This window comes from Apus apus, chromosome 9 (assembly GCF_020740795.1).
Source record: "Apus apus isolate bApuApu2 chromosome 9, bApuApu2.pri.cur, whole genome shotgun sequence".
Lineage (NCBI taxonomy): Eukaryota > Metazoa > Chordata > Aves > Apodiformes > Apodidae > Apus > Apus apus.
This window is the reverse complement of record NC_067290.1, coordinates 7,149,661-7,162,414: the sequence shown is the minus strand read 5'-3', so window position 1 is coordinate 7,162,414 and position 12,754 is coordinate 7,149,661. Positions and strand designations below refer to the sequence as shown.

Below are 12,754 nucleotides of genomic sequence, written 5' to 3'. Positions count from 1 at the left end.
GAAGTCATTATAACTTAGCCAATGCAACCTCTGTTCTGTGTGGGTTACTGCTGCTGAGACCAAACCAGCCACCCAAGGGTCCTCCTGTTTGTGGTCTGGCTCACTCGTCTGGGGGCTTTTTCACCCTCCTGTGTAAAAGTCAACATTGGCATCGATTGAGGCTGAGCTTAACTGGTCTTTCAGAGAACCTGACTCAGACAAAAACATGTTCATCCAGACTAGAGTTTCAACTTGACTGACAGACCTCGCAGCGCGTGATGGCTTCCGAGTGTTTGGGGAGACCTGCACAGATGTTACTGTTCATGTTTCCTGTGTCCTGGAGCTGGGTAACAGAAGGAACTCATTTTCTTACAGCTACTTGCTGATCTTTGGACAGGGATTTAGTCTACAGCAGTAAGAGAGTTGAAGGTACAGCAGCACCATGCTCTAGTTCCCTGAAGGTAGTGTTAGATGGTGGTTTGCCTGGGAGAGCCCGTCGTACAAGACCAGAGCGAGGAGTCTGGTGGTCTCATTTTTCCAGTGCTGAGGCCAGATTCAGTACATCATGATGAGCCAGCCATCAGAGGAGCTTGTTCTGTGTCCCACGGTACAGCATCTTGTTCCTGACGCCCAGGTGGGTCTGCAGGGAGAGGGACATCTCAGCCTGGAAGCAGCTGAGGGCTGGTTCCCGCACCTCCCCTGCGGCAGAGCTGTGCTGGTGCCCGTTCCTCTCCCGCAGGCACCGTACCCGCTTCTCTGCAGCCTTCCCCGCTCCAGCTGGGATCCCCTCAGACCTCCCCAGCAGAGCCGCTGCCTCGGCGCGATCCCCGCACGCCTCGGCGCCTCCGTTCCCCTCCGCTTCGCAGACGGTCCCGGTGCCGCCGCCTCCCGCGCTCCCCGCGGGCACTGGCGCGGCTGCCGCTGCCGCTGCCCTGCCCCGCACCCACCGCAGCTCCAGCAAGCACCTTCTCGCCTTTGCTGAACCCGCTGGAATATTCAGTGTCGAACCTGGCCCGTGTCCCTCTGTGCGGGTCACCCCCCCCTCCCCCCCCGGCTGTTTTGGGCCCCTCTCCAGGCACCGGTCACACCGGGCGGGACGCAGGCTGCGCCGGGCGGCACCGGAGCCCAGCGCCCTCCTCGCTGCGCCCTTCCCGCACGTTGAGCCGCTCAGCCGAACAAAGAGAAGCCCGTTGTGCCCCGTGACGCCCGCGCTGGCCCCGTTCCACCGGGCCGACCATTCACGGGGCCGCTGACCGTGAAGCCCCTCCGGTCGCTGGGCCGCGGGCAGGCGGCAGTGCCCGTGGCGGAGAGCGGCCGCGCCCCCCGTGCCCGCAGCCCCGGCCCCGGTGCGGGGCCCCGCGGCCACCGGGCAGCGCCGGGCCGGCCCCGCCGCTCCGGAGCTGGGGCGGGACGGGCGGGCGCCCGGTGCCCTCCCGGGCGGCAGGGGGCGATGCCGGCCCCTCCTGCCGCCCGCTCCGGGCGGCTCGTCTCGCTGGGCCGGGCGCCGCCTGAGCCCTGGCGGCCGCCATCGGGGGGCGCGCGGGAGCGCGCGGGGCGGGGCGGGGCGGCGCGGCGGGCACGCGGGGCCCGGCGCCATGGCGGACTATCTGATCAGCGGCGGCACCGGCTACGTGCCCGACGACGGGCTGACGGCGCAGCAGCTCTTCAGCTGCGGCGATGGGCTCACCTACAAGTGAGTGGGGCTGGCGCGGGGTGCGGGGCCCGGCGCGGGGTGCGGTGCGGGGCCGGGGCGGTCTGGTCCGGTCCGGTCCGGTCGCTGACGCCTCTCCCCTCGTTAACCCCTCAGTGACTTCCTCATTCTCCCTGGGTACATCGACTTCACGGCGGACCAGGTGGTGAGTGGCGGGGGAGCGGGCCGGGGGCCGGGCCGGGGCCGGGGCCGCCGCTCACCCCGCGCCCGCTCCCCCGCCAGGACTTGACCTCGGCGCTGACCAAAAGGATCACCCTGAAAACCCCGCTGGTCTCCTCTCCCATGGACACGGTCACCGAGGCCAGCATGGCCATCGCCATGGCGGTGAGTGCGGCCCCGCGGCGCGGCCGGGGCTCCCTGCCCCGGGGTCCCCTCAGCACGGCGGAGACCCCCGCAGCCCCGCGGCAGCCCCCGAGGCGGGGGCACCGGCTCCCAGGGCTGGGGGGCCCAGCTCCGTGCCCGGGGAAGGGCCGGGGGCAGCTTTGCAGCCTCTTTGCAGCGGCTTTGCAGCACCTTACAGCTGCCTCTGTGTTACAGCTGACCGGGGGAATCGGGTTCATCCACCACAACTGCACCCCGGAGTTCCAGGCCAACGAAGTGCGGAAGGTGAAGGTGAGTGGCTGGCACGTGGTGGGGTGGGCAGCGGGGCTCGGCCCTGGAGCTGTGACAGCGTGTCAGCTCTGGGTGCTTCACAGCACTTCAGTGGGCCTGCACTGTCGTGTGGTAGCCACTGTCCCGCCTGCAGCTTGGGATCTGAGGACCGCCAGGCCTCCTGGGGTGGGTGTATTCCCCGTAGTTTCAGAAAAAATGGTTAGAATGTCAGGACTCTAACGCCCCTTGGGTGAGCCTTGGTGCTGGTTTGGGAGTCACCCTGTTGGTGAGCACATGGCCAGGTCGGGTGGCTGCAGAGCTTTGTGAGTAGCCGCAGTGACCACCAGGCACGTGTCCAGCTTCTGCTGGCTCTGGCGCTGCCGCTTACCCTGCCTGCTGAATCTGCTGCTTTTCAGAAATATGAGCAAGGATTCATCACAGACCCCGTGGTGCTGAGCCCCAACGACCGGGTGAGAGATGTGTTTGAAGCAAAAGCTCGTCACGGATTCTGTGGGATTCCCATCACGGACAATGGGAAGATGGGGGGCAAGCTGGTCGGGATCATTTCGTCTCGAGATATTGATTTCCTGAAAGAGTCAGAGCACGACTTGCCCCTCGGCGAGGTGAGATGGGCTCGGGAGCAGCTGGGGGATGAGTGTCGTGTGAGGAAGCTGTGTGGCTGGTGAGGAGGAGCAAGGTGAGCTGTGAGGATGCTGTGCCAGCAGGAGGGAGCAGCTCCACGTTAGCTCTGCAGGTCTGTCTTTAGCTGTATTTCCGGGCGGGGTGTCTCATCCATTGACACTCTCTGGGGTTCCTGCAGTGCAGATGCCAGGGAGTGGCTGTGCAGTTGGTGTCCACGTGGCTCCTGCTTGCTTACCTTTCCATGTGGTGTGGAAGCTGTCCTCTCCACAGCTGGTGCTCTCCCCTGAATCAGGCATGAATTCCTGGTGCTCCTGGCCGCTGCTGTGGTCCCACGTAGCGTGTTGGTGAGGGCAGCAGCAGCTGCATCCTGCCCAGCCAGCCCTCCGAGTTCCGCTCTGCCTTTCCCGGACTGCCCTTCCCTTCCCTGAGTGCTGCATCAGAGCTACTTGCTCTTTAAAATAACCCCCTGCACCTGGAGACTGGCAGCCTGGCCCTCCTTGTGCTGTGCTGTGAAACTCCCCAGGTACAGGAGGACGTTGTCCATGATGCCAGTCCCTGTCAGTTCTGGCATTCCTGTTCCAGGAGCTGTGTAACCGTAGCTCCCGGGCACTGTCAGGTTACACCGCCGCTGCCGCTCGGCCGGGCTCTGCTCTTCACTCAGGGCTATTTTTAGCTCTTGCTGACCAAACCTGGTATCACATGCTCATCCCTGTTTGGTTTGAAATCGCCTATAAATACCTGTAACAAGAATCTTAAACCAGGAGTAGGTCATGGAAGTGCACATGGGCCTTGGAAGTGATGCTGTCCCATTCAGAGGAGCCAGATCAGAGTCTCCTCTCACCCTTCCCATGTGCTGCAGAGCTGGAAGCTGGCTGCTCTCAGGGTTTGATGCTTGCCTCTGTCACCAGGTGAGGCTGAGGAGATGAATGGGCTCCTAGATCTCTCCCCACTACCCGTCCAGCTGGCCTGAGCCATTTGTTACCATCCATTTAAACACACAGGTCTTCTGTAGCTTGGGAAGCTCATGAATCCTGCAGGCTTAGGGAGTGTGTTGGGATATGCCTGTGATTCCTCAGGCTTCTCCTAAGATGTGGATTCTGTCACAGACAGGATTTTGGGTAGATGCAGGCAGGGTAAACCTCTTTCCTGATGCAAAACATCTGTCTTACCATAAAAATAACTAAAGCATTCCTTCTTTTCTTTGTTGTGTGCAACTAATCTACCTCTTCCGAGGGTCAGTATGTTCCCTTTTAGCTTTGCCTTATCTTTGTGAGTAACCTTTGATGAGAACATCCCACGTGAAGACTGTGAGCACAGAACACTGCGGGTGGGGAGGGGCCTTGAGGTCTCTTGTCAAGCCTCCTGCTCAGGGCACATTCAGCTGGAGCAGGTTGTGTGGGGCTGTGTCTGCACCTCCAAGGATGGGGAGATTTCACTGCCTCTGGGCTGCTCTCCCAGTGGCTGACCTATTTTCTGGACACCACATCAGCTGTTCCTGTGTCCATTGCCACTTCCTTTTCGCTGTGTTTTGGTGCTTGTCTGTCCAGAGTCAGCGTGGGCAAGCGCGTTGGTTTGGGTTGAAGCAGCCCCCTTGCCAGCAGCAGCAGGGGATTGTTCTGAGCAGAGCCCTTCTGGGGCCTGTGTGCTGCCTGAAAATGAGCTTGGGGCTGGTGTGGCTGCCAGAACAGCCTGGGACTCCAGAGGTGTCTGCAGACCTTATTTACCTGTGCTCTACTAAAAGGGAAGGCTGTTTGGGTGCCATCCCAACCAAGGGTCATCTAAGGGTTGTCCCTTGTTTCTAGGTGCTCCCCCCCAGCTTGTGGAGCCCTCTGCCATCTCTTGTTTCCATTACACTGCTGGGCCAGTGCTCACGTGGGGACAGAGCATTGGAGGCAGGTCCTGTGTGTTTCTGGAGGCGTGTTGCTGTGCTGTGGGCTCCTTTGTCTGGAGCACCCACATGGCTGCTGCGGAGCGTTTCACGTGGGCAGAGGGGCTGGGTATTTTCAGATCAGTGCAGAGGAGTTCTTGTGACTTTTTATCTTCTCCCTCCCACTAGATTATGACAAAGCGGGAGGATCTTGTTGTGGCCCCAGCTGGCGTCATGTTGAAAGAAGCAAATGAAATTCTGCAGAGGAGTAAAAAAGGTATCTGAGAACATCCGTGATGGGAGGGACAGCCATGGAGCTGCTGGGCTGGGAGCAGCAGTGGGTGAACATGTGCACACACACCCGTGTGTGGCCGGGATATGGGAGGGCTGCATTCTAGCACGAGGAGAGGACAGTGGGGAGAGAGTGCCCAAGCCCTCTGCCAGGGTACAGGGTTCGTGTGTGTCCATCTCACATCTGTTTGAAGTTGAGGGATTCTTGGCAGCCCAGGAGCTGACAAGCACCTGGCTGCCCAGCCACATGGCTTCAGTTTTCTGCTCTGGCCTTTGCATTTTGGCCCTCAGTTCAGCTCTGTTAGGTTTGGTAGTTTCGCTTTTAGCCTGGTGCCGCAGATCTAATTATTAAAAAAGATGCACTTGTTCTGTGGTTGGTGTGAGGGTACCGAGTCCTTTCTCCAGTCCTGCAAACTCCTTGCTGTCTTTCCTGAGCCTGGGCTGCTGGCATCCATAGCCAAGCAAGATAACACACTGCTTTGAGTCTCCACCTTGTACCGGTTGCTGCCTGATGCTCCTGCTCTGCCGCGCTGCTCCGGGCTCACGTCTGTCTCCTGCAGACATCTGCAGTGATGTTCTTTCTGTTTGTTCCAAGGCAAGCTGCCAATTGTTAATGAAGATGACGAACTGGTGGCTATAATTGCCCGCACTGACCTCAAGAAAAACCGGGACTACCCTCTGGCTTCTAAGGATTCCAAGAAGCAGCTGCTCTGTGGTGCTGCTATTGGGACCCATGAAGATGACAAGTACCGGCTGGACCTCCTGGTGCAGGCTGGTGTGGATGTGGTGGTGCTGGTGAGCAACCATCACTCTGGCCTGGGGGGTTTGGGTGGGCTGAGGATCTGGTTTGAATTAATCTCTCTGACAGGGGGGCAGCAGCGTGGCACTTTTGTCTCCATGACAGGCTCTTTTGTGTTAGAATGCGGCAGTTTGTTGACCTCTCAATCTTGTTCAGATTGGAGACCTCAAGTAAGAGGGATTCCTCTTGCCTGGGAACTTTTTTGGCCTCAAGGGAGTGTGTAGGGTGCATCTGAATGCTGAGAAGAGAAACACAGTCAGTGCAGAGTCTTCTGCAAATGCTTCTTGCAACCTGCTGCCATTCTCTCTGACATTCCTAGCTAGTTTTGAGTGTTTGGCTTCTTACAGTTTCTCATCAACCGTTTGGTGTTTATTACTGTGTTATTCTCTTCACTGCCTGGTGTTCAGCCATGGTCAACCCAGAGCTGCTCTGCTTTGCCTGTCCTGGCCTGCAAGCTCTCAGGCACTGCTGACACTGCCTGTATTTGCAGCACCTTCTCCTCTGGTTCTGTGCTTGATTTGGGGAGTCACTTTTCCCAGTTAGCCAGCTTAGCAGAGGCCCCAGTAAGCAGAGTGAAGATCTGAGGCTTCTCTGGAATTGTATTTGTAATCTTTTGAAAAAATTCTGGTTGAATTTATTTTCTTTCTGTTACAGGATTCCTCTCAGGGGAACTCCATCTTCCAGATCAATATGATAAAATATATTAAGGAGAAGTACCCTAACCTACAAGTTATTGGAGGAAATGGTAGGCATGTGTTGAAGGCTGTTCTTGTCTTTAAATGATGTTTGTTTCTTAAGACATAGAGGGAGCTGCAAGAACATGAACGAAACAATTGTTTCGGTAAATGTCTGTGAACTTAAAATGGTTTCCTCTGGCTTTGGAAGAGAGCAAGTCCACTCTGCAGACACAGGGCAGAGATTTTGAAGCTTTTGTTCTGCTGCACAGAGCACTATGTTCCTCTGTAGCCTGTTACATGTTAGCTTTGACACACCAGTTTAAAATTTTTTGTAGTAGTGAATGTTGCTTAATGTGGAAATCTAATGGAATTTTTCCCTGCCTCTTGACAGCAGAGTCCAGAAGTCCTGGTCTCTACCTGACTGGTGTGTTAGTGGTGCTGCTGTTGCCCTGTGCTCTGCCCTCCTGACCTGGTGTGGCCCAAAGAGCACTTGGCACCATGTGGTGGCCTCTGCTACCTCAGCCTTTGGCTGTGAGCATGTTGCAGAGTAGGCTCAAGGCCAGTGTCATCTCACCTGCTGGGGACAAAAGCTCAGTGCTGCTGTTGCAGACAGGCCTGGCTCTGACACAGCCCAGTGCCTGGGGTAGGAGACGTTTTGCAGCCATGGGGAAAGCAGCATGGCAGAGCTGTGTCACCTACAAATCTGCTTGTCTCTCTTCAAACTGGTTTCTGCTCCCCACAGTTGTGACTGCTGCTCAGGCCAAGAACCTCATTGACGCAGGGGTCGATGCCCTGAGGGTCGGGATGGGCAGTGGCTCCATCTGCATCACGCAGGAAGGTGAGAGAGATCAGCCATCTCCTGTGTAGGCTGAAGACATCTGTTCAGTAGCCATTCCCTGCTGAAAAGCAGCATAGCTGGGGATGGACTTCTCCCGTTGCAAGTGTCCAGCAGCAAGCCATCTTTCACCCCCTTTGTCCAGGACATTCTCATCACCTGGGTCAAACCTTTGGGGTGGCAGCAGCAGCAAAGGCATTTCCCAGTACTGACCGAGACTGAGTGGAGCTGGTGTGGCACACGTGGCTTTGCCCCAGGAGCTGCTGGCTCGGTGTGGGATGGGGCTGGCAGGGAGAGCCCTGTGGGGAGAGGGGCTGGCTGGATCCCCAGTGCTGAGGGGCGAGGGCCACCAGGCTGCCTGCACTCCCCTGCCCTCTGGCAGCAGTGTGTGATGCTTGAGCATTGTCCTGATGGGCTCAATGCCTTTCTGCAATTTCCAGCCCCAAAGGGGGCTTCTCTCTGTGCTCTGCAGTTAGCCAGAGCTTGTGTGGGTCAGAGGCCATGTCACTTTAGCTAAAAGGTGGAGAGGGATGTCCCCAGGGCCTGGGGGAAGGCTCCCTTGAGGACAGGCTCTGTCGTGTTTTGAATCTGGCAGTGAGGTGCATGGAGGTGGTGCAAGGTGCTGCAGCCACGAGCACAGATGGCCCCTCTCTGCTTTGCTCTTTGGTCCTTGCCACAGGAGGCAGCAAGAGGACAGCTGATGGCTGAAGGTGCAGTAGCTCTGCCAGTTCCAGTGTGGAGGCTCCGAGCAGCTCTGAACTTGGACTGTGTTCCTGCTTTGCCTGCCATGGGAGCACTGGCTGGGGGGTTTCCCATCCAGGGCAGTCTGTCTCGGGTGACCTTTCTAGGGAGGTTGCAGTGTCCTTGGGGTGACGTTTCCATAGCCAGAGCAGAGCCAGGACACATGTGGCTCCAAGGCAGTGGACATGCTGAGGCATGCTCCATTCTGCAGCATGGTGAAGGTCTCCAGAGGGTGCCTCTCCCAGCTGCCAGGGGAGGTGGGGTTGGGTGCTGGTTTTGAGGAAGGGACAGAGTAGAACATGGTGCTTCACAGGAGACGTGGTTGCAAAACTCTTTAACTCAGCTCCCCAGGTTTTTGGCCCTCTTCGGCAAGTTCTTTGGCAAGAACTCTCTTTTGGGTTAGGGGGTCACCTCTCTGGGTGGCTGCTGGGGTAGGGTGAGCATGAGCTGTGCACAGCCAGGCCTGGCTGGCTGCCATCTGGGATCTGGCCTCTGGCTTGGCTTGGGCTAGGAAGGGCTTGCAAGGTCAGCTCTGTCCCACACCGTATGCTCTGCCTAGTAGTAGGTCACTGCTGGGGTCCTTTGTTCTGCTGCTGTTCTTCTGTCTCTAAAATGTGTGTGTTTGTTTTCGTTTAGCTGCTCCAAAGATCCCTCCAGACCTAAAGTCCCACAGCCCCAAATGCCCTTCTACTGTCACGGGCACCTATAGTAAGTCACTTGCCCTGTTCCCAACCCTAATTATGTGTCTTGAAGCAGGACCCTGATTTGGCTGCACATGGCCCTACTGCTTGTTTGAGAATAATTTAGCTGTAGATGCACTTGGGGTTTTGTGGCTTTGGATACTGGTTTTGAATCTGAAATGGAAGCTGAGAAGCCTTTCTGAATTCCTAAAGCAGGGCCTGAACAGTCAAAGTTGAGGGCACTCAGGCTTGTGCACCCTCCACTCCAAAATCCAACTTAGGAGCCCCTGGCTGCATCTCCTGGATCTCTAGTGGGGCATGTCCCTGCTGATGCAGTGCTGGGAGGTGATCCCTGAGCAGTCCTTCATCCTGCTCTAGTTCTGGCTCCTGTTGTGGACAAGTTGTGCACTGGCCAAGCTTCACTTGGAGCTGGTTCTCCTGGGGTTACCGAGGCTGAACAGCATGCGGCTGCTCTGGCAGCTGCATACCAGAACCATGTCTTTCCCCATGTCCCCCTGATCCTCATGTGGAGAGAAAAGGCTCTTCCCTGCCCAGCCCAGAGTGCAGCTTTGTCTGCTCTATACTCCTCTGATGCTGCTGGATCGAGCAGCCACCCAAGTCAAGCCTTGGGTTTTTCCCTTTCTCCTAGATTTGACACACCTCAAAGGGAAAGAGGTTTCTCTTGAAGATCCCAGAAGGTTTTCTCTAGCAGATGATCTTGTAGGGCCACCCTTTGCAGATACACTAAAAAAGACAAACCCTCACCCTGACCCCTCGGTGTGTGTGTGTGCTCTGAACCCTGCTTTGGAAGCCTGTGCTCTGAAGCTGTGGCGCTGGGCGCTGGGGCAGTCAGAACAGTGCGATGCGCCCAGGGGCCGTGAGCCAAGCTGCTCCCTAAAGGGCTGGTCTCCGTGGTGGCTGTTGTGAGGTGTCTGCAGGCCCTGCACTGCCTACTGCACAATCCCATAGCCCGGCGGGCTCTAGACCCTCCAAAATCAGGTGCTTCTCCCCACAGAGCTCTTCTTGCAGCGTTTTGCAGCTGCAGTGTGGCCTCTAGCAGCGCGGTACCAAGCGAGACCATCTCTTTAAGACTAACAGCCTTCATCTTACAGCTGCAGACGCTCCCTGGCTGGCTGAGCCCGAGCTTAACGCCGAGTTGTGTTCGATTAAAATCAGCTCTTCCACCATCCCAGCCTGGAGTCTGGCTTCCCTCTCTCAGCAGCTGCTGCCGAGCACTGGGAGCGGAGCAACTGCAGACTCCTGGCCTCGGCAAACCTCTGCCAGGGATGTGAGCTGCCAGTGCTGCTGCCAGGCAGGCTCAGCCACACCTGAGCACTAATCCTGCATGGCCATAATCTGACCCAGTGTCTCGGACTAACAGCGACTGGAGAAAAGGCTTCCAGTTAATTGTGGGGAAGGGAATTCTCCCTGAGAGAAGCTTATCTCAGCGTACTTGCATGCCTGTGGCTGACAGTGTGTTACCAGACGTGCCTGGTGCTGGTTTTCCCCTTGTGCCATGGGAAGCCCCTAACTGCTAGCAGCTGGAAAGAGCAGGTAAATCCAAAGCTATTCACTCCCTTCCCATGGGGCAGCTAAACTTGACAGAATCCTTGCTGTGTTGCAGGGCAGGAACATGAATTATTTCCTGTAAGCCATCGAATCACCCTGCCTGTTTCCTTTTCCACCGCTGCATGTGCGTTTGTGTGTGTGTGCAGATGTATATATATAAATATATCTATACATATATATACATACCAGCTCTCCCGGGCAGCTGCCTTTCCATGCAAGAGGCACATCACGCAGCTGCTGGGTATTTGGAGGAGTCTAGCACTGCTAGGTGGAAGTGAGCAGTGGGACATGGTTATGTGCCAGGGATGCTCTGGAGAGGGGCTTCTGGAATCCGCTCCACTTCCTTCCCGAGCTCCCTGCACATCTGTTGTGCACTGGGACAAGCCAGGAGTCTCTGCTGATCCCAGCCAATCAGTCAAAGACCCCAGTCCCAAGGTCACCTGCAGCTTTTGGAAGTCGAGGGCTGTTACGTCCCAGCAGGCATCTCCTGGGCCTCCCACTTCTCTTGCAACTCGGCCTAGGGAAGGAGCATCCAGGGATTTGTGCGTTCCCGAGTGCTGGAGCATGTGTGTGCTGGAAGCCTGAAGGGCCTGCTGGGGAGGGCTGGCCCCGCCGCCCGGCTGCCGACCCGCTCCCTGCTGTGTCCCTGCAGTGCTGGCGTGCGGCCGCCCCCAGGCCACGGCGGTGTACAAGGTGTCGGAGTACGCCAGGAGGTTCGGGGTGCCCGTCATCGCGGACGGCGGGATCCAGACGGTCGGGCACATCGCCAAGGCCCTGGCGCTCGGGGCCTCCACAGGTGAGCGGCGCCTCGGGCAGCCGGGCTCCTAGGAAAGGTTTCCCTAGGGCGTCCGATTCCAGAGGCGCGGGCGTGTGGCTGCTGGGAGGTCCACGGTGTGTGGGGACCCCGTGGCCACCTCCTTCCTGCTGCTGACGCGCTGCTCTTCGCGATCTCTTGTGCCAGTGATGATGGGCTCGCTCCTGGCTGCCACCACCGAGGCCCCAGGCGAATACTTCTTCTCAGATGGAATTAGGCTGAAGAAGTACCGTGGCATGGGCTCACTAGATGCCATGGACAAGAACTTGGGCAGCCAGAACCGGTATTTCAGGTAAGAGATGGTGCTTTTGGGCAGCAGATGAAGCTTTTGGGGCTTCTCTGCTTCACACATTTCCTTGATACGTGTTTCCTTGATTTGTGCTCCTGTGCAGTGAGACAGACAAAATCAAAGTGGCCCAAGGGGTCTCTGGTGCAGTGCAGGACAAGGGCTCTATCCACAAGTTCATTCCATACCTGATTGCTGGGATCCAGCATTCCTGCCAGGACATTGGTGCCAAGAGCCTGACCCAAGTCCGGTGAGTGCTCCCCTCGCCTGTGCTCTGCTTAGGCCACAGTGTTGCCATCTGGGGTCTCTGGGCAAGCTGTTCCCATGCTGTGGTGTGTTCTGCATGGTCTGACCCTCTTCCCTCATCTCCAGTGGGCATGGTGTCATCGAGCTGCCAGCCCCAGAAATGCAGGGGCGTGGTATCCTGTGGCATATTCTGGTTGAGCCTGAAAAGTTTGGTTTACCATACTTTGCCTGGCTCTTGGGGGGGTGCTATCAAGGACCATTCTGCCCATAACTGGAGGAACCATGGTCCCTTGTCCCAGCTGAACGTGTGCCAGAGCACTTTTTTCCCTGGACTCTGGCTGGCACATGACACATGTCCTTCCCCTCAGGGCCATGATGTACTCAGGAGAGCTGAAGTTTGAGAAGAGGACAACGTCTGCCCAGGTGGAAGGAGGGGTGCATGGCCTCCACTCGTAAGTGCTGCTGGCAGGACTCTCCTCTCCCTGGGGTGGGCAGTGGGGGGAGTTAAATGCTACTGTCCTGGCACACTGCCGGCTTCACCTGCTGCAAGCTGGGCTGAGCCACGGCCTGTCCCCTGGCTTGGGCCAGCACTCCTCCCCCAGCAGGGGCTCTTCCCCACCATGGGCCAGCAGGCCCATTCCTAGCTGTGCCTTTTGGTCCTGGCCCTGCTCCAGCAGGTGGGTCAAAGAGCTCTCTGGCTTGCTGCTCCCCTCCCAGGTACGAGAAGCGCCTCTTCTGAAGCAGGTCCATCTGTGTCTGTCATCGTGCCACTCAGCCCTGTGCCACTCCGCGCGGGAGCTGCTCTTGCAGAAGTGCCATTACTCTGTGGGCTGCCTGGAGCTCCCTGTGTCCCGTGGCTGCTTCCTCACCACCCGAGAGGGCCCAGCCCCCACCCAGGAGCAGTGATCCTGGGCTGGTGCCTGGGGCCTTGCACGTGTTGCCCGTGTTTTACAATAAAAGAGGCAGATGTGCAGTTGGTGTCAGCCTGGAGCCCTCTTCCTTCTCTGCTGCCCCTCCTTCCCTGGC

At 57.6% G+C, this 12,754-nt stretch overlaps 1 protein-coding gene across 2 annotated transcripts; it reads left to right on the top strand.

The window, feature by feature from the left end:
* The first annotated feature begins 1,471 nt into the window (after positions 1-1,471).
* IMPDH2 (inosine monophosphate dehydrogenase 2) lies at positions 1,472-12,701 on the top strand. Of its 2 annotated transcripts, XM_051627581.1 has the most exons (15): positions 1,472-1,672; positions 1,787-1,835; positions 1,913-2,014; positions 2,228-2,302; positions 2,698-2,904; positions 4,980-5,067; positions 5,677-5,876; positions 6,535-6,625; positions 7,300-7,395; positions 8,770-8,841; positions 11,035-11,178; positions 11,344-11,488; positions 11,589-11,732; positions 12,097-12,180; positions 12,446-12,701. In XM_051627581.1, exons 1-15 carry the CDS (start codon positions 1,575-1,577, stop codon positions 12,465-12,467), a joined length of 1,617 nt encoding a protein of 538 aa, XP_051483541.1. In that variant the 5' UTR covers positions 1,472-1,574; the 3' UTR covers positions 12,468-12,701. The 2 variants fall into 2 exon arrangements, with proteins under 2 accessions (XP_051483541.1, XP_051483542.1); XM_051627582.1 differs by lacking the exon at positions 8,770-8,841.
* The last annotated feature ends 53 nt before the right edge of the window (positions 12,702-12,754 follow it).